Here is a 27,561-nt window from a genome sequence, read left to right as displayed (position 1 = left end):
GAGCAGTGCCAGAAACTCATCGACTCCATGCCACGCCGCATTAATGCAGTAATTGAGGCAAAAGGAGCTCCAACCAAGTATTGAGTATTGTACATGCTCATATTTTTCATTTTCATACTTTTCAGTTGGCCAACATTTCTAAAAAATCCCTTTTTTGTATTAGCCTTAAGTAATATTCTAATTTTGTGACACACGGAATTTTGGATTTTCATTTGTTGCCACTTCAAATCATCAAAATTAAATGAAATAAACATTTGAATGCATCAGTCTGTGTGCAATGAATAAATATAATGTACAAGTTACACCTTTTGAATGCAATTACTGAAATAAATCAAGTTTTTCAAAATATTCTAATTTACTGACTTTTACCTGTATATCATTCATTTATAAGTCCAAAAATAGATGTTGTAAATGCGGATTCTAGCTTTATATTTATTTATTCTAAATTTTATTTTACTCATGATACACTTGCTAAAGTAGCAGACATCTTTGGATCTGGGGAGATCCTTCAAATAAATTAGGAAATTACTCAACTAGTCAAATGCTGCCAGTCTCCTAAATTAACATCCTAGAAGCATAGAACTAGAGCATGGAGTTTTTCCTAGGTAGGTTACACCGACAGAACTCCTGGTTGTAATAATGTCCCTTTGCTGGTATCCTTATGTTATGCCTTGGCATGTAATGTTAACTCTTTCCAACTATGAAATCAATACATTTGTGTGGTATTTTTAAATAAAAAATATTGAAAAGAACTCTGTATTACATGCCACAAAATGTAGTTCAAAATAATTGATTGTGCTTGCTTCAGCTGTCTGAAAGCATGAATGGTTGTGCAAGAAATTTCAAACATTATGCCAATGTAGAATTCAGGCTGAACATATACACTGAACAAAAATATAAACGCAACATGTAAAGTGTTGGTTCCATGTTTCATGAGCTCAAATAAAAGATCCCAGATATTTTCTATACGTACAAAAAGCTTATTTCTCTCAAATTTTGTGTACAAATTTGTTGACATTCCTGTTAGTGAGAATTTCTCCTTTGCCAAGATAATCCATCCACCTGACAGGTGTGGCATATCAAGAAGCTGATTAAATAGCATGATCATTACACAGGTGCACAATAAAAGGCCACTCTAAAATGTGCAGTTTTGTCACACAACACAATGCCACAGATGTCTCAAGTTTTGAGGGAGTGTGCAATTGTCATGCTGACTGCAGGAATGTCCACCAGAGCTCTTGCCAGATCATTTAATATTAATTTCTCTACCATAAGCCACCTCCAATGTCATCCAACCGGCCTCACAACCACAGACCACGTGTAACCACACAAGCCCAGGATCTCCACATCCGGCTTCTTCACCTGCGGAATCGTCTGAGACCAGCCACCTGGACAGCTGATGAAACTGAGGAGTATTTCTGTCTGTAACAAAGCACTTTTGTGGGGAAAAACTCATTCTGACTGGCTAGGCCTGGCTCCTCAGTGGGTGGGCCTCCCTGGGACTGTGCCCCTGCCAATTCATGTGAAATCCATAGATTAGGGCCCAATTTATTTATTTCAATTTACTGATTTTCTTATATGAACTGTAACTCAGTAAAATCGTTAATTGTTGCATGTTGTGTTAATATTTTTCTTCAGTATACATCTGATTACTAAGTTGAATTTTGAATAAACAGGCCAACTGTATCACGGTGAGTAACATCTTTATTCAAAAAGGTGAATGAAATCCAACCCAGCTCATTCATTACATAACTCCTCATGGTACCTTCCAAAGCACAGAACCATGAACGCAAACTGCGGTTGTACGACATCTAATCGTCTATACAAAACAGAATGAGAAAATTAAATTAAAAAACAAACAGGATCTACAAGCCCCCATTTTCAGTGGCCAGATTGTAGTGTAGTTAATTGAATGTTAAAGCGGCACTCCTGTCTCCTTTTCACCTCATTTAAGACCTGATTTAACACCTGATTTACTTAAAAGGCACATCTCAATAGGTGGTCCAGGTAAGTCATGACATAGCATAAGTGGGGGTGGGGGGGCTTTCCTCTTTTTGTGTGTGTGCACTTTACTGCATTTATACTTGGGATATCACTTTTCAACAGTAAAAGTTCAAAAATCGACAGAGGACGTCTTTAAGAGAATCTGGTCAGAGGGCCAGACTTTCTCCAGAGGGCAGACTTTCTCCAGAGGGCAGACTTTCTCCAACGGGACTGTAGACACATTGCCAGTACACAGTGAAGGGGATGGGCATGTTATTCAATCATTTAATCCAAACTGCTCGTGAGCGTCTGCGTAGCAAGGCACTAAAATAGAACTTGGTTTTATTTTTGACGCGTGACACGCTGCAAGTCCCGCCTCTCCCATCCCCTCATTGGTTTTTAGGAGCATATACCCACGTGGGTGATTGAAAGCTGAACTGAGGACCACACTCCAGTCCAGTTGATGGTGGTAATGCACCTTAAAGTTGGTTGCCAACCGACATATAAAGTCCACAGAAGAAGAAGACTGAAGGAGGAGAGATTACTAGAAACTAACTAGGTTTCCCCTTTTACCTGTGGATTAATTGTCGGAGTAGAGAACACACGATTGTGTGACTCAAAATGGGTCAGAATTCTACAAAGATCCAGGGAAAAAAGGACCTTGTGCATTTCAGGTAAAGTAACAACCCAATGTTTATATCCCAGGACAAATTAGTTAGCAACAGCGAGCTAGCTAGCTAAATGACCATGAATGTTTAATGTGTTTTGACCTGTCCCCAAATTAATATAGCTGGTTCAGAGTTCGTTTTGATATTTCAACCTGCAAGTCCTAATCACGTCTGGTGTGGATGGACAAAATCAACATGCACATGATGGAGCACGCAGACGCACGCTCGTGCCTGGTGTAGTTAGCATGTAGAAAACACGTACAAGGAAATACCCCTCCCATCCATACAAACATGGTCCAAATGTGAAGACAAGCCATTGCCACATTCATTAATTCTACAGTATTCATACACAATGTATGCCATTTACAATCGATGCAAATCCACAATACATGCATTGGGATACAGAAAAATCTATGAAAGAAGCCATAATTTGTTCATTCCAAATAGTCACATTCTGATCCAAAGACTCTTATTCCCCCACCTCGATGCTGCATTTAAAATGTGTTTGATTTTCTTTTGGTGAGAACCTAAGCAGGAAAGGCACTTTTAGTGTTGGATGTCCGTTTAATTTCCCGGTCCCTTTAAGCCCTAAATATTGAAAAGTAAAGTTTGCTGGTCGGCTCCCCGTGAGGCTCACTTCAGTCCTCCATACTGACTGAGGAAATCTATGGGGAGACAGAAACAATAACATAATGTTAACGCCAATTTAAACCCGACGCAAGTACGTGCGTTCAAACAAAGCGTTTAGGGAGATTAAACAACAAGTCCTCACCTGCAAAGATCTATCCCTCAATGGCCACCTCAGTTGCCATGTGTCCATTCAGTGCTGCCTCTGCTGGGATATCCTAAAGAACAAGGGAGGGGTTTAGATTGGAATGTAAGAAAGGAGGTGGTTGATTTACAATACATGTAAAGACAGATTGTAATTGATTTGGAGAGTTGGATACAGTAGTGTCACTATAGGCTCTTACCCTGGTGGCGAGCTCTACGGGTGTGGAGATGAGCTGCGTGTGACACTGCAGTTCTGAGATGACAGGCTGGGGGGCTGAGAAATCTCCAGAGAGGACATCCAGGGCAGTATTCTCATCAATGGCGTCCTTTTTGGCCTCAATTTCCATCTGGGCTTCAATTTCCTCTGTAGCCTGCAAAGGAAATACACTCAGTCAATGTTGAGCGCACAACTAAGCCAGTAGTCCCACCCACTACAGTACATGGCATGCCCAATGCAATAAAAGGAGCTGGAGCAACCCACAGCCCAGGGAATGAACAGAATGTAAAAAGGAAGACCACAAGGAGGGAGGTTTGATCCAAAGAGAAACCCATGAGGAAACAAGAACCCCTGGATGGGCACGTTTCAAAATGTGCGAGAGCATTCAAATGAGGGGATAGCCTACACCCAAGTGTTTGATCGTATGTTAGTGCTTAATATAGCAAGGTGGTTGCGTAAAGAGTTGGTTTGAGTCATTATTATAAATGAGTCTTGAGTAGATGAGAAGCTTGTAGGTTATTATGGTTTAACTCTGACCAGCAGGTCCTCCGGAGAGGGCCGGTAATCGGGTGGAAGTGTGTAGTCTCTCTCCCCCATCTTTGTCACCTCTTCCTCCTCACACTCTGCCTTCTGAGACCAACCAGACAACGGGGTTACAGGAGTAAGTCTGTGTGTGTGTGTGTGTGTGTGTCTCATGTCTGCTCTACCAAAACTACATCTGACATTGGGCACCTCAGTCTCTGCATAGAGAAAAGTAGGAAGACTCACGTCGATGACTTCATCAGCTGTGACAGGGGCGGGCTCAGGTACTGGATGGACGTCGTTCCGCGACTCCGATAGGGCTTCAAGTGCATCTGTTGGGACTGCGGGCACCTGAACACAGATGACACGCAGTCAGACTTGACGGGACGTCAGCAGGTGATTAAAGGTGTGCCAAAACGACATCCTTGTGTGTATGTGTTAAGAGTAGGTATGATCGGAGCGTGAGTCTCACCTGCTCCTCGATGGCAGGCTCAGCCATGGCTGCCTCGACAGTGAGGACAGATTCTGTGACGATAAAGTCGTCGGCCACTCTATCGATGACAGGGTCTACTGGGGCCTGGAGAGCATAGACAAATTCTAACTTAACTTCCATTTCTCCTTTCTTACTGAGAAAAGTAAAGGGACTGAGTAGGGATGTGACAAATGGGAAAACATTATTGGTGTTTAAACGGCCATTTATCGGTTTTCCATAAAAATTTCATAAAATTCAATGTGAATTCACAATGCAGAATATGGTCCAATTACGTATGGGGGCAATGAAGTTCTATCTACTGCAGTCAAAGGCTGAATCTCAAACCCAACACTTTGCCCCTAAGCCTTTTGTCGAGTGGCCACTTGTTGTGTTCGATAGTAAATCATTCAAGTCTGCAAGCGATTTGGTCTCATGTTTCATCGGCTGAAATAAAATATTCCAGAAATGTTCCATATGCACAGAAAATGTATTTATTTCAAATGTTGTGCACAAATTTGTTTACATCCCTGTTAGTGAGCATTTCTCCTTTGCCAAGATAATCCATCCACCTGACAGATATGGCATATCAAGAAGCTGACTAAACAGCATGATCATTGCACAGGTGCACCTTGTGCTGGGGACAATTAAAGGTAACTAAAATGTGCAGTTTTGTAATGCCACAGATGTCTCAAGTTGAGGGAGCGTGCAATTGGTATGCTGACTGCAGGAATGTCCACCAGAGCTGTTGCCAGAGAATTGAATGTTCATTTCTCTACCATAAGCTGCCTCCAACGTCGTTTTAGAGAATTTGGCAGTACGTCCAACCGGCCTCACAACTGCAGACCACGCGTAACCACGCCAGCCCAGGACCTCCACATCCGTCTTCTTCACCTGCGGGATCATCTGAGACCAGCCTCCCGGACAGCTGATGAAACTGTGGTTTTGCACAACCGAAGACTTTCTGCACAAACTGTCAAAAACCATCTCAGGGAAGTTCATCTGCATGCTCGTTGTCCTCACCAGGGTCTTAACCTGACTGCAGTTCGGCTTCGTAACAGACATCAGTGGGCAAATGCTCACCTTCGATGGCCACTGACATGCTGGAGAAGTGTGCTCTTCACAGATGAATCTTGTTTTCAACTGTACTGGGCAGATGGCGTGTATGTCGTTGTGTGGGAAAGCGGTTTGCTGATGTCAATGTTGTGAACAGAGTGCCCCATGTTGGCGGTGGGGTTATGGTATGGGCAGGCATAAACTATGGACAACGAACACAATTGCATTTTATCGATGGCAATTTAAATGCACAGAGATGCCGTGACAAGATCCTGAGGCCCATTGTCGTGTCATTAATCCGCCACCATCACCTCATATTTCAGCATAATAATGCACAGCCCCATGTTGCAAGGATCTGTACACAATTCCTGGAAGCTCAAAATGTCCCAGAACTTCCATGGCCTTCATATTCAGACCAGTGGCAGTCAGTGCCGTTTAAGATGAGGGAGGATTTTTTTTTTTTTCAAGAGCATGGCCTAATTCCTATTACAGCATATTGGATGTCTGTCATTCATATTCCATTCACCCAGTTCAATGTAACAGCAATAGGTTTAGGCTACTATATGATACTCACATTTTTCTTATACCCATCATGAGGTTGCTACAACCTAGCCTATGAATGAAAGTTTACAACGTAGGTGCACACAGGTCGAGATAAAAAATTGAGGTGACACATGGACAGACAGTGACACATTCAATACCGCCTTCCACACTCTTGCCTGCATCAAGCTGATATAGGGTGTAATCATTAGTCCAACAGTTGCAAACAAGAGTTTCTATTAGACAAATTCAGGTATGTTTATCCCCATTTTGTTCCGTTTAAGAAACGTTTTCCAACAGAATCGGCATAATGAATACACACCTGATCACAGTTCACTTTCATAACAGCCACGTTGTATTCCTTCTCGCATCTATGCGCTCTCCTCCTCTCACCTTTTCCCTTCGTCGCTTGTGGACATCAATGCACAACACATCAGCTGTATGTGACCAGGCGAAAAAACCTTTCCAAACCATATCATAACTGCTGCACACAGCCTACATCGTTGTCACCATATTAGCTAAAGTAACGTCATAGTCAACATAGCTAATATAACTAACGCGTTAGTAAACCTGCTACAATCATGCAGTAATGTTACAGTGTAGTCAGTAAGCAGTTTAGTGCTTACACCGGTGGGCCCCGGTGGCAATAAATTAGTCAAACCAAAAGCTTACCTTGACTTGGAAGAGTTCCAGTGTTGTGTTGGATAGTCATAGCCAGCTAGCTAACATAGCATCCCTCTGTTTGAGCAGGGTGTTTGAGTAGGCTAAACTAGATAGCTGCATTTGCTAGCTAAGTAAGTGAAACTGAAAGTGGAAGGAGAAAAAAAAGACACTTTCTTGCTTCTCCTTCATTTTGGAAGAAATGAATTTGTTCAAAACTGTTCAGCTATTGTCTTTCTCTTTGAGTCAACTACTCACCATATATTATGCACTGCAGTGCTAGCTAGCTGTATCTTTTACTTTTAGTACTAGATTCATTCTCTGATCCTTTGATTGGGTGGACAACATGTCAGTTCATTCTGCAAGAGCTCTGATAGGTTGGAGGACGTCCTCCGGAAGTTGTCATAATTACTGTGTAAGTCTATGGAAGTGGGTGAGAACCATGAGCCTCCTAGGTTTTTTATTGAAGTCAATGTACCCAGAGGAGGACTGAAGCTAGCTGTCCTCCGGCTACACCATGGTGCTGCCCTACAGAGTGGTTTTGAGGCTACTGTAGACCTTAATTGCAAAATAGTATGTTTTAATCAATTATTTGGTGACGTGATTATATTTAGTATAGTTTTATCTAAAAAGGATAAACTTTTTAATGTTAGAAAATTACTGAGGATGGTCCTCCCCTTCCTCCTCTGAGGAGCCTCCACTGATTCAGACATGTCACACATTGAGCATGTTTGGGATGCTCTGGATCGACGTGTACAACAGCGTGCAGAGCAGGCGGTTCGCTGCTGTTGCTTGCCTTTTTCAATCTTAACGTTGACGAGCGAAACACTTTATATCCATGGCAAATAATTTGAAAGATGCATATCTTCTACTAACGTTACAGCATTGTTGCATTAGGTTTTTGTTTATTATACATTTTTCCCTTTATGATGATAATTTAGTGATAACTCCACTCTAAATTCCAAGCATCTGCCTCTAACCCTAGGAAGCTCTTTGCCACCTTCTCCTCCCTGCTGAATCCTCCTCCCCCTCCCCCCCTCCTCCCTCTCTGTGGATGACTTCGTCAACCATTTTGCAAAGAAGGTTGACGACATCCGATCCTCGTTTGTTAAGTCAAATGACACTGCTGGTCCTGCTCACACTGCCCTACCCTATGCTTTGACTTCTTTCTCCCCTCTCTCTCCAGATGAAATCTTGCGACTTGTGACGGCCGGCCGCCCAACAACCTGCCCGCCTGACCCTATCCCCTCCTCTCTTCTCCAGACCATCTCCGGAGACCTTACCTCACCTCACTCATCAACTCATCCTTGACCGCTGGCTATGTCCCTTCCGTCTTTAAGAGAGCGAGAGTTGCACCCCTTCTCAAAAAACCTACACTCGATCCCTCCGATGTCAACAACTACAGACCAGTATCCCTTCTTTCTTTTCTCTCCAAAACTATTGAGCATGCCGTATTTAGCCAACTCTCTTGCTATCTCTCTCAGAATGACCTTCTTGATCCAAACCAGTCAGGTTTCAAGACTGGTCATTCAACTGAGACTGCTCTTCTCTGTGTCACGGAGGCTCTCCGCACTGCTAAAGCTATCTCTCTCTCCTCTGCTCTTGTCCTTCTAGACCTGTCTGCTGCCTTTGATACTGTGAACCATCAGATCCTCCTCTCCACCCTCTCGGAGTTGGGCATCTCTGGCGCGGCTCACTCTTGGATTGCGTCCTACCTGACCGGTCGCTCCTACCAAGTGGCGTGGTGAGAATCTGTCTCTGCACCACGTGCTCTCACCACTGGGGTCCCCCAGGGCTCAGTTCTAGGCCCTCTCCTATTCTCGCTATACACCAAGTCACTTGGCTCTGTCATATCCTCACATGGCCTCTCCTATCATTGCTACGCAGACAACACACAACTAATCTTCTCCTTTCCCCCTTCTGATAACCAGGTGGCGAATCGCATCTCTGCATGTCTGGCAGACATATCAGTGTGGATGACGGATCACCACCTCAAGCTGAACCTCGGCAAGACGGAGCTGCTCTTCCTCCCGGGGAAGGACTGCCCGTTCCATGATCTCGCCATCACGGTTGACAACTCCGTTGTGTCCTCCTCCCAGAGTGCAAAGAGCCTTGGCGTGACCCTGGACAACACCCTGTCGTTCTCCGCTAACATCAAGGCGGTGACCCGATCCTGTAGGTTCATGCTCTACAACATTAGGAGAGTACGACCCTGCCTTACACAGGAAGCGGCACAGGTCCTAATACAGGCACTTGTCATCTCCCGTCTGGATTACTGCAACTCGCTGTTGGCTGGGCTCCCTGCCTGTGCCATTAAACCCCTACAACTCATCCAGAATGCCGCAGCCCGTCTGGTGTTCAACCTTCCCAAGTTCTATCACGTCACCCCGCTCCTCCGCACACTCCACTGGCTTCCAGTTGAAGCTCGCATCTGCTACAAGACCATGGTGCTTGCCTACGGAGCTGTGAGGGGAACGGCACCACCGTACCTTCAGGCTCTGATCAGTCCCTACACCCAAACGAGGGCATTGCGTTCATCCACCTCTGGCCTGCTGGCCCCCCTACCTCTGCGGAAGCACAGTTCCCGCTCAGCCCAGTCAAAACTGTTCGCTGCTCTGGCACCCCAATGGTGGAAAAAGCTCCCTCACGACGCCAGGCCAGCGGAGTCACTCACCACCTTCCGGAGACACTTGAAACCCCACCTCTTTAAGGAATACCTGGGATAGGATAAAGTAATCCTTCTACCCCCCTTACCCCACCCCAAAGAAAGAAAAAACATATTGTAAAGTGGTTATCCCACTGGCTATAAGGTGAATGCACCAATTTGTAAGTCGCTCTGGATAAGAGTGTCTGCTAAATGACGTAAATGTAAATGTAAATGTAACTGCACTGGGATTTAAATTTTGCGGAATAACTTTTTCGGTTAGGTATTTTTTCTTAAAGTTAACGTCCCAATTTCGTTTAACGTTCACACCCCTAGGACTGAGCAGGCTTAATGCCATGCGTTGGTCAGCCTTACCTCTCCAAGGGGTTCTGAGGGAGCGACCTCGGCTACGGGGGCTTCAACTGGGGCTTCCACGGGCTCCGACGGCGTTTCTGGGATAATTTCTGTTTCCTGGGAAGAGAGAGTCAGTTTGATTCCAAAGCAAAAATTAGGCAACACAAAAAAATCTACCATTGGTCAATACAGGCACGACCAGGGGAGCAAACACTGAAGTGTAAAATTTGCGAAGTGCTCCAGCTGTCCACTAGGGAGAGCCATAGCCTTACTATTAGCAGCAATCACTAGCTCAAAAGCCCAGGCTGCAATGAGCTGACACGAACGCTTAGGAAATGGATCTAGTGGCATCTAGAGATTTGTACAATAATAAAGTAGTGAGAAATGTCTGCTTACAACTGGAACCTCTTCAGGTGCCTCTGTCATGACAGGCTCATCCTGGAACGAGGAGAAATTACTAATTAAAGACTCATCCAATCAAAGATGCTTTTTCTGAACGCTGTTTAAGAGAAAGAGAAAGGGGAAGGAACAGAGCAAACCACACACGATCACACACAACATGCACAACATCACGCAAAAGAACAAAGGACTTGAGTTGAGCGTCTTCAGGAAAGGCAGAGGCGTGAGAGCAGAGAAGGGTCGTTAGCGACGTAGCACGTTAGCATGATGTAGCACCTCTGTGACGACTGGGGCCTCCTCTACTTCAACTTCTTCAGGAATGGCACCTGTGTCGACCATAGGAATGACCTCAGCTTCAATCACAGGACTGTCCTCTGCGTCGATCACCACCTCTTCAATTTCAACTTCAGTTTCCACTACTGGGGCAGCGTCGGCCTCGACCACTGGCCCTGGTTCTGGCTCGACTACTGTCTCGACCTCCGCTTGGACCTCGGCAACTATTTCAGCCTCCACGTCGGCCTTGACCAACGGCTCGTCATGCGTCTAAACATGCAGTGGAACACAGTCAAATACGCCACACAAAAACTAAATAAACATGCAACGGCACTATGGGTGATATACACACAGTACTACTGAAACACTCACCTAATGTACCATAGACTACCTACAGATTCTACCATGCACCAGAATCACTTGGACTAAAATCGCATGCACTATATATTTTTCATATTGCACACACACACACAGAGACAGACGAATGACAAAGATAGGCTTTTACCTGTGCAATCTCTGTGGTAATGGCTACGGAGTCTTCAACCTGGACCTGAATAGGGACGACAAGGAGTTAGTCTACACATTTATAAAATAAAGAGTACCGAAAGGGGATATTACTATGTATGGCCCAACTAAATGCAGAAGGAGGGGTAGTTGTTGACCACACTGTGGTAGTGAAAGGGTGGGAAGCTGGCGTCATACTAGTATAAACACATTTCTGTAGAAAGGCTTGTCCTTTGTTCAGACTCTGCCGCTCCACCAGAACAATGTTTGAGCAACAGCAGATGATGTGGGGAAATAGTTCAGGGAGTTGAGGAAAGGGTAGGGGAGGGGAGGTTTACCTCAAATTCGGCAGGAGCTGACACGGGAGCCTCAGGGATGGATGCGGCCTGGAAGAGGTAGAGAGAAAGAAGTCGTTATTAATATACATATTCACTGACTGCTATATGTAAATAGAAACAGTGGGGGAAAAAGTATTTAGTCAGCCACCAATTGTGCAAGTTCTCCCACTTAAAAAGATGAGAGGCCTGTAATTTTCATCATAGGTACACGTCAACTATGACAGACAAATTGAGAAAAAAAAATAATTCCAGAAAATCACATTGTAGGATTTTTTATGAATTTATTTGCAAATTATGGTGGAAAATAAGTATTTGGTCACCTACAAACAAGCAAGATTTCTGGCTCTCACAGACCTGTAACTTCTTCTTTAAGAGGCTCCTCTGTCCTCCACTCGTTACCTGTATTAATGGCACCTGTTTGAACTTGTTATCAGTATAAAAGACACCTGTCCACAACCTCAAACAGTCACACTCCAAACTCCACTATGGCCAAGACCAAAGAGCTGTCAAAGGACACCAGAAACAAAATTGTAGACCTGCACCAGGCTGGGAAGACTGAATCTGCAATAGGTAAGCAGCTTGGTTTGAAGAAATCAACTGTGGAAGCAATTATTAGGAAATGGAAGACATACAAGACCAATCAATCAATCAATCAATTTTATTTTATATAGCCCTTCTTACATCAGCTAATATCTCGAAGTGCTGTACAGAAACCCAGCCTAAAACCCCAAACAGCTAGTAATGCAGGTGTAGAAGCACGGTGGCTAGGAAAAACTCCCTAGAAAGGCAAAACCTAGGAAGAAACCTAGAGAGGAACCAGGCTATGAGGGGTGGCCAGTCCTCTTCTGGCTGTGCCGGGTGGAGATTATAACAGAACCATGCCAAGATGTTCAAAAATGTTCATAAGTGACAAGCATGGTCAAATAATAATCAGGAATAAATCTCAGTTGGCTTTTCATAGCCGATCATTAGAGTTTAAAACAGCAGGTCTGGGACAGGTAGGGGTTCCATAACCGCAGGCAGAACAGTTTAAACTGGAATAGCAGCAAGGCCAGGCGGACTGGGGATAGCAAGGAGTCACCACGGCCGGTAGTCCCGACGTATGGTCCTAGGGCTCAGGTCTCTCAGTTGGCTTTTCATAGCCGATCATTTAGAGTTGAAAACAGCAGGTATGGGACAGGTAGGGGTTTCGTAGCCGCAGGCAGAACAGTTGAAACTGGAATAGCAGCAAGGCCAGGCGGACTGGGGGCAGCAGGGTGTCATCATGCCCGGTAGTCCTGACGTATGGTCCTAGGGCTCAGGTTCTCAGAGAGAAAGAGAGAACGAGAGAATTAGAGAGAGCATACTTAAATTCACACAGGACACTGGATAAGACAGGAGAAGTACTCCAGGTATAACCAACTAACCCCAGCCCCCCGACACATAAACTACTGCAGCATAAATACTGGAGGCTGAGACAGGAGCGGTCCGGAGACACTGTGGCCCCATCCGAAGAAACCCCCGGACAGGGCCAAACAGGAAGGATATAACCCCACCCACTCCGCCAAAGCACAGCCCCCGCACCACTAGAGGGATATCCCCAACCACCAACTTACAATCCTGAGACAAGGCCGAGTATAGCCCACAGAGGTCTCCACCACAGCACAAACCAAGGGGGGGGGGGGGCGCCAACCCAGACAGGAAGATCACGTCAGTAACTCAACCCACTCAAGTGACGCACCCCTCCCAGGGACGGCATGAAAGAGCACCAGCAGGCCAGTGACTCAGCCCCTGCAACAGGGTTAGAGGCAGAGAACCCCAGTGGAGAGGGGAACCGGCCTGGCAGAGACAGCAAGGGCTGTTCGTTGCTCCAGCCTTTCCGTTCACCTTCACACTCCTGGGCCAGACCAAATACTAGACCACTGATAATCTCCCTCGATCTGGGGCTCCACGCAAGATCTCACCCCGTGGGGTCAAAATGATCACAAGAACGGTGAGCAAAAATCCCAGAACCACACGGGGGGACCTAGTGAATGACCTGCAGAGAGCTGGGACCAAAGTAACAAAGCCTACCATCAGTAACACACTACGCCGCCAGGGACTCAAATCCTGCAGTGCCAGACGTGTCCCCCTGCTTAAGCCAGTACATGTCCAGGCCCATCTGAAGTTTGCTAGAGTGCATTTGGATGATCCAGAAGAGGATTGGGAGAATGTCATATGGTCAGATGAAACCAAAATAGAACTTTCTGGTAAAAACTCAACTCGTCGTGTTTGGAGGACAAAGAATGCTGAGTTGCATCCAAAGAACACCATACCTACTGTGAAGCATGGGGGTGGAAACATCATGCTTTGGGGCTGTTTTTCTGCAAAGGGACCAGGACGACTGATCCATGTAAAGGAAAGAATGAATGGGGCCATGTATCGTGAGATTTTGAGTGAAAACGTCCTTCCTTCAGCAAGGGCATTGAAGATGAAACATGGCTGGGTCTTTCAGCATGACAATGATCCCAAACACACCGCCCGGGCAACGAAGGAGTGGCTTCGTAAGAAGCATTTCAAGGTCCTGGAGTGGCCTAGCCAGTCTCCAGATCTCAACCCCATAGAAAATCTTTGGAGGGAGTTGAAAGTCCGTGTTGCCCAGCGACAGCCCCAAAACATCACTGCTCTAGAGGAGATCTGCATGGAGGAATGGGCCAAAATACCAGCAACAGTGTGTGAAAACCTTGTGAAGATTTACAGAAAACGTTTGACCTGTGTCATTGCCAACAAAGGGTATATAACAAAGTATTGAGAAACTTTTGTTATTGACCAAATACTTATTTTCCACCATAATTTGCAAATAAATTCATTAAATATCCTACAATGTGATTTTCTGGATTTTCTTTTCTCAATTTGTCTGTCATAATTGACGTGTACCTATGATGAAAATTACAGGCCTCTCTCATCTTTTTAAGTGGGATAACTTGCATAATTGGTGGCTGACTAAATACTTTTTTCCCCCACTGTATGAGGTCAAACTAGCCCCATACTGGAGTGGCAGAGCAGCAAAGTTGTTCTGGTTTGGGGCATCATGTTCATTTCATAAACCTTCCCTTGGAAAACACACTAGGGGTGCAAACACGCAAGACAAGCTGCCACGCCCCCTCCTCTTCTCTCCATGTCAGGCCGAGAGAAGAGAACAAAGTTCAAGATGGAGGTTACGAGGACGCTTGGAACACGAAAGGGGCAGCCATCTTGGCCCTCTCCATCTCCCCAACCCATTGGGCGCGTTCGAGTGGATCACTTTTGTCAAGTCGTTGACCATCGTTGGCCAAAGACGTGACTGAAACAGGAACCAAATTTGCCTCGATTCTAAAGATACAAATTAAAGTGATATGAGACCTCTCTAACCAATTAATTGTCCACACGTTGTGTTTTCAGTTTGTCAGTGTGTGATATGGGGGTATACACTCACCGGACAGCTTATTAGGTACATCACGAAAATGTATCTCTTCTACAGACAGTGAGTCACGTGGCCGTGACTTGCTATATAAAGCAGGCAGACAGGCATTCAGTTACTGTTCGATTGAACGTTAGAATGGGCAAAACAAGTGACCTCAGAAACGGCCACCCTCCTGGGCTTTTCACGCATTCTCAGGGTGAGGATGGTGAGACAAATAAAAACATCCATTCATCGGCAGTCCTGTGGGCGAAAACAGCTCGTTGATGAGTGGTCAAGGGAGAATGGTAAGAATCGTACAAGCGGCCACAAACAGACAAATAATGGCGCAGTACAACAGTGGTGTGCAGAACGGCATCTCGGAACGCAAAACACATGGCTGCACCCCTGCCCAGGGCCAAATTAATTTATTTCAATTGACTGATTTCCTTACAGTGGCTTGCGAAAGTATTCACCCCCCTTGGCATTTGTCCTATTTTGTTGCCTTACAACCTGGAATTAAAATTGATTTTTGGGGGGTTTGTATCATTTGATTTACACAACATTCCTACCACTTTGAAGATGCAAAATCTTTTTTATTGTGAGACAAACAAGAAATAAGACAAAAAAACATAAAACTTGAGCGTGCATAACTATTCACCACACCCAAAGTCAATACTTTGAAAAGCCACCTTTTGCAGCAATTACAGCTGCAAATCTCTCGGGCTATGTCTCTATAAGCTTGGCAAATCTATCCACTGGGATTCTTGCCCATTCTTCAAGAGAAAACTGCTCCAGCTCCTTCAAGTTGGAAGGGTTCCGCTGGTGTACAGCAATCTTTAAATAATACCAGAGATTCTCAATTGGATTGAGGTCTGGGCTTTGACTAGGCCATTCCAAGACATTTACAGTTGAAGTCGGAAGTTTATATACACCTTAGCCAAATACATTTAAACTCAGCTTTTCACAATTCCTGACATTTAATCCTAGTAAAAAATCCCTGTCTTAGGTCAGTTAGGATAACCACTTTATTTTAAGAATGTGAAACGTTAGAATAATAGTAGAGAGAATGATTTATTTCTGCTTTTATTTCTTTCATCACATTCCCAGTGGGTCAGAAGTTTACATACACTCAATTAGTATTTGGTAGCATTGCCTTTAAATTGTTTAACTTGGGTCAAACGTTTTGGGTAGCCTTCCACAAGCTTCCCACAATAAGTTGGGTGAATTTTGGCCCATTCCTCCTGACAGAGCTGGTGTAACTGAGTCAGGTTTGTAGGCCTCCTTGCTCGCACACACTTTTTCAGTTCTGCCCACAAATGTTCCATAGGATTGAGGTCAGGGCTTTGTGATGGCCACTCCAATACCTTGACTTTGTTGTCCTTAAGCCATTTTGGCACAACTTTGGAAGTATGCTTGGGGTCATTGTCAATTTGGAAGACCCATTTGCGACCAAGCTTTAACTTCCTGACTGATGTCTTGAGATGTTGCTTCAATATATCCACATCATTTTCCTTCCTCATGATCAGTGGCGGCTCCTGAAAAAATTCTCAGGAGGGGCAATTTTTCTGATGATTTAGGTGACCTACACACATTTTTAAAAAGATATGTCCAGCAACAACATGAAGACAGGGGCAGCATATAAGTCAATACCAGAAGCATTTATTGACTGATCTCAAAAGTGTTGGCTTACAAAAGCAAAATAAGTTATCACAGTAAAAATAATCAAGGGTGTTCTTTCACATTCCTCAACACTGCATAAACAATATGTATGGCTTTGTAAAAATGAACAACCATATTCTGGCCAATTGTATAGATTTGTAAATATGAACAACCATATTCTGGCCAATTGTATAGATTTGTAAAAATGAACATGAACAGATTTTTTATTTTTTTGAATGGCAGTACCTTTCAAACATGTCTGCTTGCAGTAAGGTAGCACTCACAAGGTGGCCAGAGAAAGATAACCTTTCTTTGGTGTGATCCAGGATGGTGTTGCAGACCTCTTCAGACAGCCTCTGCTTCTCCTCTTCTCTCAAAGCTGTTCTGGGTCTTTTGGCTCCTGTTGCTTCTTGCAGCTGCTGTTGAGAGGAGTCCCTGAAGGCAAACAGACCAATGTGTTTGTTGGCTTTGTACAGTATTGTTGTCTATGTGATGCACAGGTATATGCAATGTATCCATGTATAGTACAAATACTTCAGTTCCACTTAAAATGGGCAGGGATGCATAAAGTCTTTAGTGTTTAAGTTAGCCTTTGTGTCTCACATAGCCTGGATGTTCAGCACAGTATACAGTGGTGCTCATAAGCTTATGATCCCATGCTAAAGTTGACTAAAAAGAGGAATAAAAAAGAAAAGAAAATTGGTGTCCTTAAAGGTTGGATTTTCCAACTTTTTTAATTAAGTCATTAAGATCAATTTCCAAAAGATGATTTTTTTATTTTTTTATTCCTCTTTTTAGTCAGCTTTAGAATGTGTTCATACACTTATGAGCACCACTGTACAGTACACATAGTATATAAAATAAGATAGATTACACCACTGGCCATATATAATGACAATAATGTAATTTCAAACACAAATGCAGTCTCCTTTCATGCATACATTTTCAAATAAAGCTCTGCTTTGAGAAAGATCGAATGATATTGTTTAATCTTTATCTTACCTTATGGCCTGCACACTGCTTGCGAAGCTGTCGAGGGCACGTTTGATAAAGACAGCATCGATGTCCTTATTCTGTAGCTTCTGGTACGGTGGGCTGGTCAAATGAACCCAATGAACCCGTCCGGATGGCTTCAAAACATTCTATGAGGTCGTCTCGATTCTCGTAGACAGTGTTCACGACTCTGCTGTTGCTAACCTCATCGTTGTGGCGGCGGACAGCTAGCCTGTATCCCTCATCCAGTTGAGTGGCAATATTCACTCTCACCAAAGCAGACAATCTCAAACAGCTATCAATGTGGGTCTTTGACAGCTCATTTTTCTTAATCTTTTCTGAAAGATGGTGCATGTCGGTTACACCAGTCGCTGTCCAAGCGTTGCTGTCTGCCGTTCATGGTTACGTTACGTTACGTATGACGAAAGCGCGTAAGTGCAAGCCCTCAGACACCCATAGAGAATGTATTGAAAGCTCCGAAATTTGAAAAAAATATATTTTACATTAGAGGCTATGAGAGACTTCTGGGCGATTTTCAACCTGACTGAAATCGCCCCAAAACGGGCGGGGACATTTGAAGCACGACTTTAGCCTGATTGGACATTTAGTGGCTGGCAGATCAGACGTGAACACTGAACTACTGTTGCCATGATATAATTGATTAGAAAAAAAATCCCTTCCTTTTCCCGTTTGGCAGTGCGTCGCCCATATCGCCCTATTGAACACACCGCCCATGCTCATGATGCCATCTATTTTGTGAAGTGCACCAGTCCCTCCTGCAGCAAAGTACCCCCACAGCATGATGTTGCCACCTCCGTGCTTCACGGTTGGGATGGTGTTCTTCGGCTTGCAAGCAACCCCCTTTTTCCTCCAAACATAATGATGGTCATTATGGGCAAACGATTCTATTTTTGTTTCATCAGACAAGAGGACATTTCTCCAAAAAGTACGATCTTTGTCCCCATGTGCAGTTGCAAACCGTAGTCTGGCTTTTTTATGGCAGTTTTGGAGCAGTGGCTTCTTCCTTGCGGAGCGGCCTTTCAGGTTATGTCGATATAGGACTCGTTTTACTGTGGATATAGATACTTTTGTACCTGTTTCCTCCAGCATCTTTACAAGGTCCTTTGCTGTTGTTCTGGGATTGATTTGCACTTTTCGCACCAATGTATGTTAATCTCTAGGAGACAGAACGTGTCTCCTTCCTGAGCGGTATGTCGGCTGCGTGGTCCCATGGTGTTTATACTTGCATACTATTGTTTGTACAGATGAATGTGGTACCTTCAGGCGTTTGGAAATTTCTCCCAATTATGAACCAGACTTGTGGAGGTCTAAACATTTTTTGCTGAGGTCTTGGCTGATTTATTTTGATTTTCCCATGATGTCAAGCAAAGAGGCACTGAGTTTGAAGGTAGGCCTTGAAATACATCCACAGGTACACCTTCAATTGACTGAAATGATGTCAATTAGCCATCATTTTCTGGAATTTTCCAAGCTGTTTAAAGGCACTGTCAACTTAGTGTATATAAACTTCTGACCCACTGGAATTGTGATACAGTGAATTATAAGTGAAATAATCTGTCTGTAAACAATTTTTGGAAAAATGACTTGTGTCATGCACAAAGCAGATGTCCTAACCGACTTGCCAAAACTATCCACCTCTTTAAGGAACACCTGGGATAGGATAAAGTAATCCTTCTAACCCCCCCCCAAAAAAAAAAAAACTTGTTATCCCACTGGCTATAAGGTGAATGCACCTATTTGTAAGTCGCTCTGGATAAGAGCGTCTGCTAAATGACGTAAATGTAAAATGTAAATGTATAGTTTGTTAACCAAAAATGTGTGGAGTGGTTGAAAAAAACGAGTTTTAATGACTACAAACTAAGTGTATGTAAACTTCTGACTTCAACTGTAAATGTTTCCCCTTAAACCACTCAAGTGTTGCTTTAGCAGTATGCTTAGAGTCATTGTCCTGCTGGAAGGTGAACCTCCGTCCCAGTCTCAAATCTCTGGAAGAGTGAAACAGGTTTCCCTCAAGAATTTCCCTGTATTTAGCGCCATCCATCATTCCCTCAATTCTGACCAGTTTCCCAGTCCCTGCTTATGAAAAACATCCCCACAGCATGATGCTGCCACCACCACCATGCTTCACTGTCGGGATGGTGTTCTCGGGGTGATGAGAGGTGTTGGCTTTGCGCCAGACATAGCGTTTTCCTTGATGGCCAAAAAGCTCAATTTTAGGCTCATCTGACCAGAGTACCTTCTTCCATATGTTTGGGGAGTCTCCCACATGCTTTTTGGCGAACACCAAACGTGTTTGCTTATTTTCTTCTTTAAGCAATGGCTTTTTTCTGGCCACTCTTCCGTAAAGCCGAGCTCTGTTGAGTGTACGGCTTAAAGTGGTCCTTTCGACAGATACTCCAATCTCCACTGTGGAGCTTTGCAGCTGCTTAAGGGTTATCTTTGGTCTCTTTGTTGCCTCTCTGATTAATGCCCTCCTTGCCTGGTCTGTGAGTTTTGGTGGGCGGCCCTCTCTTGGCAGGTTTGTTGTGGTGCCATATTCTTTCCATTTTTTTAAATAATGGATGTAATGGTGCTCCGTGGGATGTTCAAAGTCTCTGATATTTTTCTATAACCCAACCCTGATCTGTACTTCTCCACAACTTTGTCCCTGACCTGTTTGGAGAGCTCCTTGGTCTTCATGGTGCCGCTTGCTTGGTGGTGCAGACTCTGGGGCCTTTCAGAACAGGTGTATATATACTGAGATCATGTGACAGATCATGTGACACTTAGATTGCACACAGGTGGACTTTTTAAACTAATTATGTGACTTCTGAAGGTAATTGGTTGCACCAGATCTTATTTAGGGGCTTCACAGCAAAGAGGGTGAATACATATGCGCGCACCACTTTTTTGAAACAAGTTATTTTTTTTCATTTCACTTCACCAATTTGGACTATTTTGTGTGTCCATTACATGAAATCCAAATAAAAATCCATTTAAATTACAGATTGTAATGCAACAAAATAGGAAAAATGCCAAGGGGGATGAATACTTTTGCAAGGCACTGAATGAACTGTAACTCAGTACAATCGTTGAAATTGTTGCATGATGCGTTTATATTTTTGTTCAGTATAATTCAAATACTGAGCTATATTGTATGCAAAAAATGTTATGGGAAATTATATTATTTCATACTAATACAATTGCTCAGAGAAAGAGATTTTGTTTAACAAGTAATATATATTTTTTCTGAAAACAGTAGGGGTCCAAATTATTGACACGTTTTCAATACCTCACCTTGCGAGGATAACAGCACCGAGCCTTTTTCTAAAAGGTTTTATGAGTTGGAGAACACATTGGGAGGGATCTTATACCATTCCTCCATACAAAATCCTTCAGAGTTTCTTGATATCCTTTGTCTGCACTTATGGACTGCCCTCTTCAATTCAAACCACAGATTTTCAATGGGTTTCATGTTGATTTTGTGGCCAATTAACAATTTCTTTGTGGATTTTGATGTGTGCTTGGGGTTATTGTCTTGCTGGAAGATCCACTTGTGGCCAGGTTTCAGCCTACTGACAGAGGCAACCAGGTTTTTGGCTAAAATGTCCTGGTACTGAGTAAAGTTCATGATGTTGTTGACCTTAACAAGGGCCCCAGGACCAGTGGAAACCAAATAGCCCCATAACATCAAATATCCATATTTTACAGTAGGTATGGGGTTATTTTCTGCTTATGCATTCTCATTTCGACGCCAAACCCACCACTGGTGTGCGTGGCCAAAGAGCTCAATTTTCATGTAATCTGACCAAAGCACCAGTTCCAATCCAAGTGCCAATGCCGTTTAGCAAACTCCAGGCGTCTGCCTCACGTGTAGAGGCACCAGGTGATCAATCCATCTGCCAGGCAGGCAGGCAGCATGGACCCCCGAGACATCCATGCCCCCACACTCCTTTTGTTGAAAGACTCAACATCTCTCCATTGGCAGTACCCCTCCCCAAAACTCCACTTCCACCTAAGATTCTGTCTCCTCCCACCCCTACGGCATCAACCAGTTACAACACGACATGATCTACTCATGTGCATCCACTGGCCCCTCCTTCAGAGAAAACACGTGCCAGGCAGAAAGTGCTCCTCTATAGGGGCCCCATAAGCAAACACAAACACACAAGAAGGGAAGAGTGGGAAAGGAGGAGGGAGCTATTGGAGCAAAGAAAGAATGCTGCCTGGTACAAAATGTTCTGCCTCCGATGCCCTGTCCCCTCACTCCAGGATAAGCCGACCACACCACCCATCTGAGAGGGGGGCTCACCTGTGTCTCCATGGTGACGTCCAGTAGTGGGGTGGCCTCTCGGCCCCCACAGCCAGCTGAATATGAGGCCCATGGTGAAGACACCACAACCGACTGACCAGAGCCACCAACTGTCCACTCTTTCTCTACCAACACGGTGTATGGATGTGTGTGTGCACGTGTCTCAGCGCTCCTATGTTAAGTGTGTAAGGATTTGCAATCTCACCAACTCAATAAAACTATCCTGATACTGAGTGTGTATAACACATCCACTATGTGTGTGGATGCGCCTAAAGTACTTTAATGAAAGCTTGTGCGTATAGGTCTAAGGCGTATTTGGCATGTCTATGGTATGTGCAGCAGCATAGGGCTGGGGAAAATAGGCATTTTACTCTATCGGCTGACCAAGAGCCCATCATCGTGTATAACCACCCCCTCATCCCGCTCTCCACACACTCACATACATGTGAGCACACACATGCCATGTGTACATAACTTAGCTACAGCGAGGGAGGCACTTTAGAGACACTATAGCAGCTGAACAAATGCCAACAAGCACCGTACACATTTCCAACACAGGACACTGAACAAGACTCATAAACAGCTGCATAAACTAAATTATTACGATGATACACTACCAACATTTAACATTCATAGGATTGAAACTTCCACACAAAAGGATAAAGCTACTTGCGACCTGCAATAAACACCAAATCATGTGTAGGGGAAAGTGTTAGCTAACCTGATTCATCACAAAACCTTAATACAGATGTAGGATCTTAATTTGATCACCCCGTTGCAGGAAACTTTCCTGCAATGCAGGACATTTTAAACACGTAGTGCATTTGAGGTTTAAAAAGACTTCTGAAGTTTGTAATTTCCACTTTGAAATTTTAAACTTATTTTTCCAGTATGAAAAATGTATCAACCCCTACAAAAATTTCCATTAATTATAATCCACATAATAATTAAAATTTCCTCTTGTTGCAGGATTATTTTCCTGCTGTAGCAAACTGGCTCAAATTAAGATCTTACATCTGTACAGCTCTAGAGAAACGTCATCAATCTCATTTTATCCAATTACTCTCACCACAATCTCCTGAAATCAGTTTTAAAAACAGACAAATAATCCTTTACTGTAGACCGTGTTAATGTACCCAATAATATATAGAGACTGCAACAGAGGCCCTGCCCACTCTCTGTGTACATGCACAGCCTCTTAAATAGAACACACTGTTCTCTTACTGCCACCTCCCAGTCCCTTCCCAATACACCAGAAACTGCACCTGACCCCATATACTCTCCGTCCGCAAACAAATAAAAAATGGGAGAGGGCCTTTACCTCCATTACTAGCTCCGTCTTTGGAATGACGCTTTCTTCAACCTCCTGCACTGCTGAAGTTTCTTCTGTAGGGGGCCCCACTGGAGCTTCTGCTGGGACTTCCACTTCTACAACTGGGACTTCTTCTGGGGCTTCGACTGGGCCGTCGACCACATCTGGGGTTTCAATTGGGGCTTCGACCTCCAATGTGACTTCTTCAGCCTCTACTGGAGCTTCGACTGGTGCCTTAACTTCAACCTCTGCTGCCACCACTTCAGCCTCTACTGGAGCTTCGACTGGTGCCTCAACTTCAACCTCTGCTGCCACCACTTCAGCCTCTACTGGAGCTTCGACTGGTGCCTCAACTTCAACCTCTGCTGCCACCACTTCAGCCTCTACCGCCGCCACCACAGGTTTAGGCTCCGGTACTTCGACTGGGGCCAGCAGCGCTACAACGGGGACGCTTACTACTTGAGTCTGTATGGGGACAAGCTTGGGACACTTTGCCACTTCTTTGACATTAACAGGGGGGGCGGCCACAGCAGCCACTCCTGGGGTCCCTTTGCCAGTGCCAGCAGCATGCTGCTCCTCAAGGACTCTCCTCTGGGCCTGCTGCTCAACACACAGAGCAAGCGAGCGAAAGACAGAGAGAGAGAGAAGGGTGTCAGATTAACTTTACCTTGAATCACTCCGCTTTGATTAAACATTGAGAGATGGAGAGAAAAAAATATGGGGAGAGGCTGCTGAAGGTAATCCAGCCAGAGGGCTGTTAGTTATTGAATTCCTCATCTAGTTTGGGGTTGATGGGGGGGGGGGGGGGCTATTCTATTCGATGCCAAACTAGGATCAACATGTTTTCCCAGAGAGGACAGAGGACTAAACCTTTGGGCTATGGCGCCGATCAATGGAGCAGGGGGGATGGGAGGCCCAAACTAGTTAGATAATGGCAGTAAATTAGCTGAATCCGAGTGATTCTGACAGGTCAAGTCAGGCGGGACTGAAACCTGCGAGTCAGCAGGGCTCAGGGCTCCGGATGGGGCCCTGCATGGCAGACAGTAAACTAATCGCATTATAATCAGGTTATAATCACACCCTACGCCTCGTTAGCTGCAAGAGACGACCGGCCAGCCAGCAGAGTTTACAGTTTACACAGCCCACCAAGTGCATAAGCCCAGTGAGTGTGCATACAAAAACAGCTCTGCCTTTGGTCTGTCTGTCAAAACAACTGCTTTTTTGAGCCAGTCATCAACAGGACTAGTCTTAAGGACATTTACTAGGCATCGTCATCCTTTGGAAAGACACTGGAAAAACTGTTTTGAAGGGACAGGGGAGCACAAAAAAAGCACATGTTAAGAAAGTCACTAAGCCGAACATGAGCCCTAGTTGGTGCTTGGAGTGTCAATCAGCAAGAGAGATCTCCCTTCCATGCACCTCTGTATAATAATAATATGCCATTTAGCAGACGCTTTTATCCAAAGCGACTTACAGTCATGCGTGCATAGATTTTTGTGTATGGGTGGTCCCGGGGATCGAACCCACTACCTTGGCGTTACAAGCGCCGTGCTCTACCAGCTGACCACCAGAGGACCACCTCTGTAGATATCTTGAGCATGCAGAGGTGATAAGGCCAAGACTGAGCAGTAACTGATTTGGGATACGTTTTTATCTGGCCATCTGTGAAAGGTTTCAAAGACTGCACAGGCCCTAAGAAAGCAGTCTGGTGTAGCGCATGCCTACGATTCATTACCAAATACAGCCTTGGTTTGAGTGGAGTCTTGCCAGAAAACTATGGGGAAGAGTGTTTAGGAGAACTTCCTTCTCACCATACTGAGAAGTATTTGCAAGGAATCTCTAGTGTAGTGCATGTACAATGTTAGGCCTACTGGCTTACTGCAGAACTATACAGAGCTCTAGATAACATTACATAGGTGAAAGTTTAGGCCTAAATGACTGGCCAAGCAATTGTAGCCGCAAACACGGAGTGCACCCCACTGTGTTGTTGCGCGCATTTTGTGCCTATGATGTGTGCTAGCGATAAACCTTCAATCAAATTTACAACAAAATCTCAGAACCAGCATGGCCGTGTCACAGATTCTTTATAACAATTTATAGATAAGGCCTCCCAAGTGGCACAGCGGTCTAAGGCACTGATCAGTGCTAGATGCGTCACTACAGATCCGGGTTCGATCCCGGGCTGTGTCGCAGCCGGCCGCGACTGGGAGACCCATGAGGCGGCACACAATTGGCCCAGCGTCGCCCGGGTTAGGGGAGGGTTTGGCCGGCTGGGATGTCCTTGTCCCATCGCGCTCTAGGGATTCCTTGTGGCGGCCGGGCACATGCACGCTGGCGTTGGTTGCAAGCTGTACGGTGTTTCCTCCGACACATTGGTGCGGCTGGTTAAGCGAGCAGTGTGTCAAGAAGCAGTGCAGCATGGCTCTCGACCTTCAATGGGACAAGACTGTAACTACCAATTGGATATCACGAAATTGGGGTAAAAAGTACAAAAAATTAAATACAAATGATAGATAACCTACTTGGCCAAGTACACAGCGAGATCAACTATGCGCACCGTGCGTGGAGTGGAACCGAGCCAGGAGTATCCTAAATAAAACAGTTAGACAAGCCACATCCAATGCAGGGTGCTGGTCATGTAGCTCCCGAGTGGCCAATTGGCCCAGGGTAGGGGAGGGAATGGCCGGCAGGGATGTAGCTCAGTTGGTAGAGCATGGCGTTTGCAACGCCAGGGTTGTGGGTTCGATTCCCACGGGGGGCCAGTATAAAAAATAATGTATGCACTCACTAACTGTAAGTCGCTCTGGATAAGAGCATCTACTAAAATGTAATGTAAATTTAGCCAGACAAGCTACATTCAACACATGGTGCCCATCATGTAGGTGGGTGGATTGGGATATATGGATTGTGCAACCTGGACTCAGGGGTAGACGTAACATAGTATATCGGGGGGGTTTAAATTAGTTTGTTACATATGGTATTAATTTGTGGATGCCCATCATTCATTTCATATGATGTTACGAATTCCAATTTGTTGTGGCTTAGGTAGGTGACTACTAGATGGCTAGGGTTAGGAGTTAGCCAACATGCTAAGTAACCTTTGGGTTGCTAGATTTACATTTTACATTTTAGTCATTTAGCAGACGCTCTTATCCAGAGCGACTTACAGTTAGTGAGTGCATACATTTTCATACTGGCCCCCCGTGGGAAATGAACCCACAACCCTGGTGTTGCAAGCGCCATGCTCTTCCAACTGAGCTACAGGGGACTAGATGTTTGCGTTATACGCCCGACGAACCACCCTCCTTTCATTTTTGCCATAAGTAACCTCAGTCTTATGTAACCATACCAAATGTAAAATGTAAATGTAACATTTCATACTAATTTGTTTACTATGTTATGTCTCATCTATGAAACCAGGCTGATGGATTGGAAATGATTAGGACATCTTGGCAGTGGTTTCTTCGCATGCATCAACTCACCTTTAAAAAAACGACCAGTAATTTAGAATGTGAAAAACTATTTTGTTAGCCTACAAAGAGGTTTGCGCGATCATGGTCCCGATCATTCATCCAGTGATACATTGTTTGATGTTTGGTGAATTCCAATGGATGAACTGTTCAATGCACTTCGATTACAGGAGTGGAGGGGAACATGTGTAGCACGGATTATTAAAAAAAAGTATAATAACCTAATCATAATTAGCTACAATATGGAGAAACTGAAGGAACCCTGGTGTGCGCACTTACCACCCTTCTCATGCGGCGCTTGTTCTTCTTCCTTTTGCTGGGCATTTTCGTGTTTTTGGTTGAAGCTACAATAAAAAATTAAGAACTTTGATTTCTGTCCTCTCGGGAGATGATGGAGAAGAAGAAAGTGTGCATCGGCAAAGCCGCGACTGTAACACTACAACCAGTCTAATGACCAAATGTTACTGATGGACTGAACAATGTGGATCATTTTAAAGCCCCAGTTGTTTTGTTTTTTATCTCTGCCTGGACCTATCGGGGAGGATGATTGTGGAGGGGGCGTTGACGATAGAGGGGTGTGTGCGCCCCTTGGTTGATAGCATCGAGTGGGCTTGCCTTGCCCGCAAACTGGCGTTGTTTTCTGATGTTATGTAACGGTTTTGTCTAGAAGAGATACAGCTTTAGTCAAAATTTACTTTTCGTAGTGTTTAGGAGAATTTACGCAGCAGATTTTGATAATTAACGTAGCAAGTTAGGAGAATTAGGTTAAAATTTTAAACTGTATCCATCTAGGCATGACCGTTATGTAACTCCATAGTTTTGGACAGCCAGGGGCCTCCGGGAAAATAGCCTATCCAGCCCCCTTTTTCGAGCTCGAATGTGTCGATTCTGTTTGAAATGGTGGCCAAATGCGGTCACACTCACGCTTGGTTTGACTGCCTTGTCCTCCTCACTTCGTGCTTGTGTCCCATTTATGCATCTCTCCATTTAGAATATGTATAAACTAGCCAACTCCTC

The 27,561-nt window shown here is 44.5% G+C and overlaps 1 protein-coding gene across 1 annotated transcript; it reads right to left on the bottom strand.

The window, feature by feature from the left end:
• Positions 1-1,687: 1,687 nt before the first annotated feature.
• Positions 1,688-27,010, bottom strand: LOC311144720 (uncharacterized protein). Its single transcript, XM_084180815.1, has 13 exons — positions 26,824-27,010; positions 23,084-23,674; positions 11,399-11,446; positions 11,062-11,106; positions 10,560-10,826; positions 10,281-10,322; positions 9,906-10,001; positions 4,634-4,738; positions 4,408-4,512; positions 4,177-4,269; positions 3,623-3,793; positions 3,424-3,496; positions 1,688-3,316 (listed from the first exon to the last, which is right to left on the bottom strand). Exons 1-12 carry the CDS (start codon positions 26,866-26,868, stop codon positions 3,434-3,436), a joined length of 1,671 nt encoding a protein of 556 aa, XP_084036941.1. The 5' UTR covers positions 26,869-27,010; the 3' UTR covers positions 1,688-3,316; positions 3,424-3,433.
• Positions 27,011-27,561: the final 551 nt, after the last annotated feature.

Source organism: Coregonus lavaretus, assembly GCF_964263955.1.
Source record: "Coregonus lavaretus genome assembly, chromosome: 17".
Taxonomy (NCBI): Eukaryota; Metazoa; Chordata; class Actinopteri; order Salmoniformes; family Salmonidae; genus Coregonus; species Coregonus lavaretus.
The sequence above is the reverse complement of the archived record's forward strand: the minus strand, read 5'-3'. Positions and strand labels throughout refer to the sequence as shown.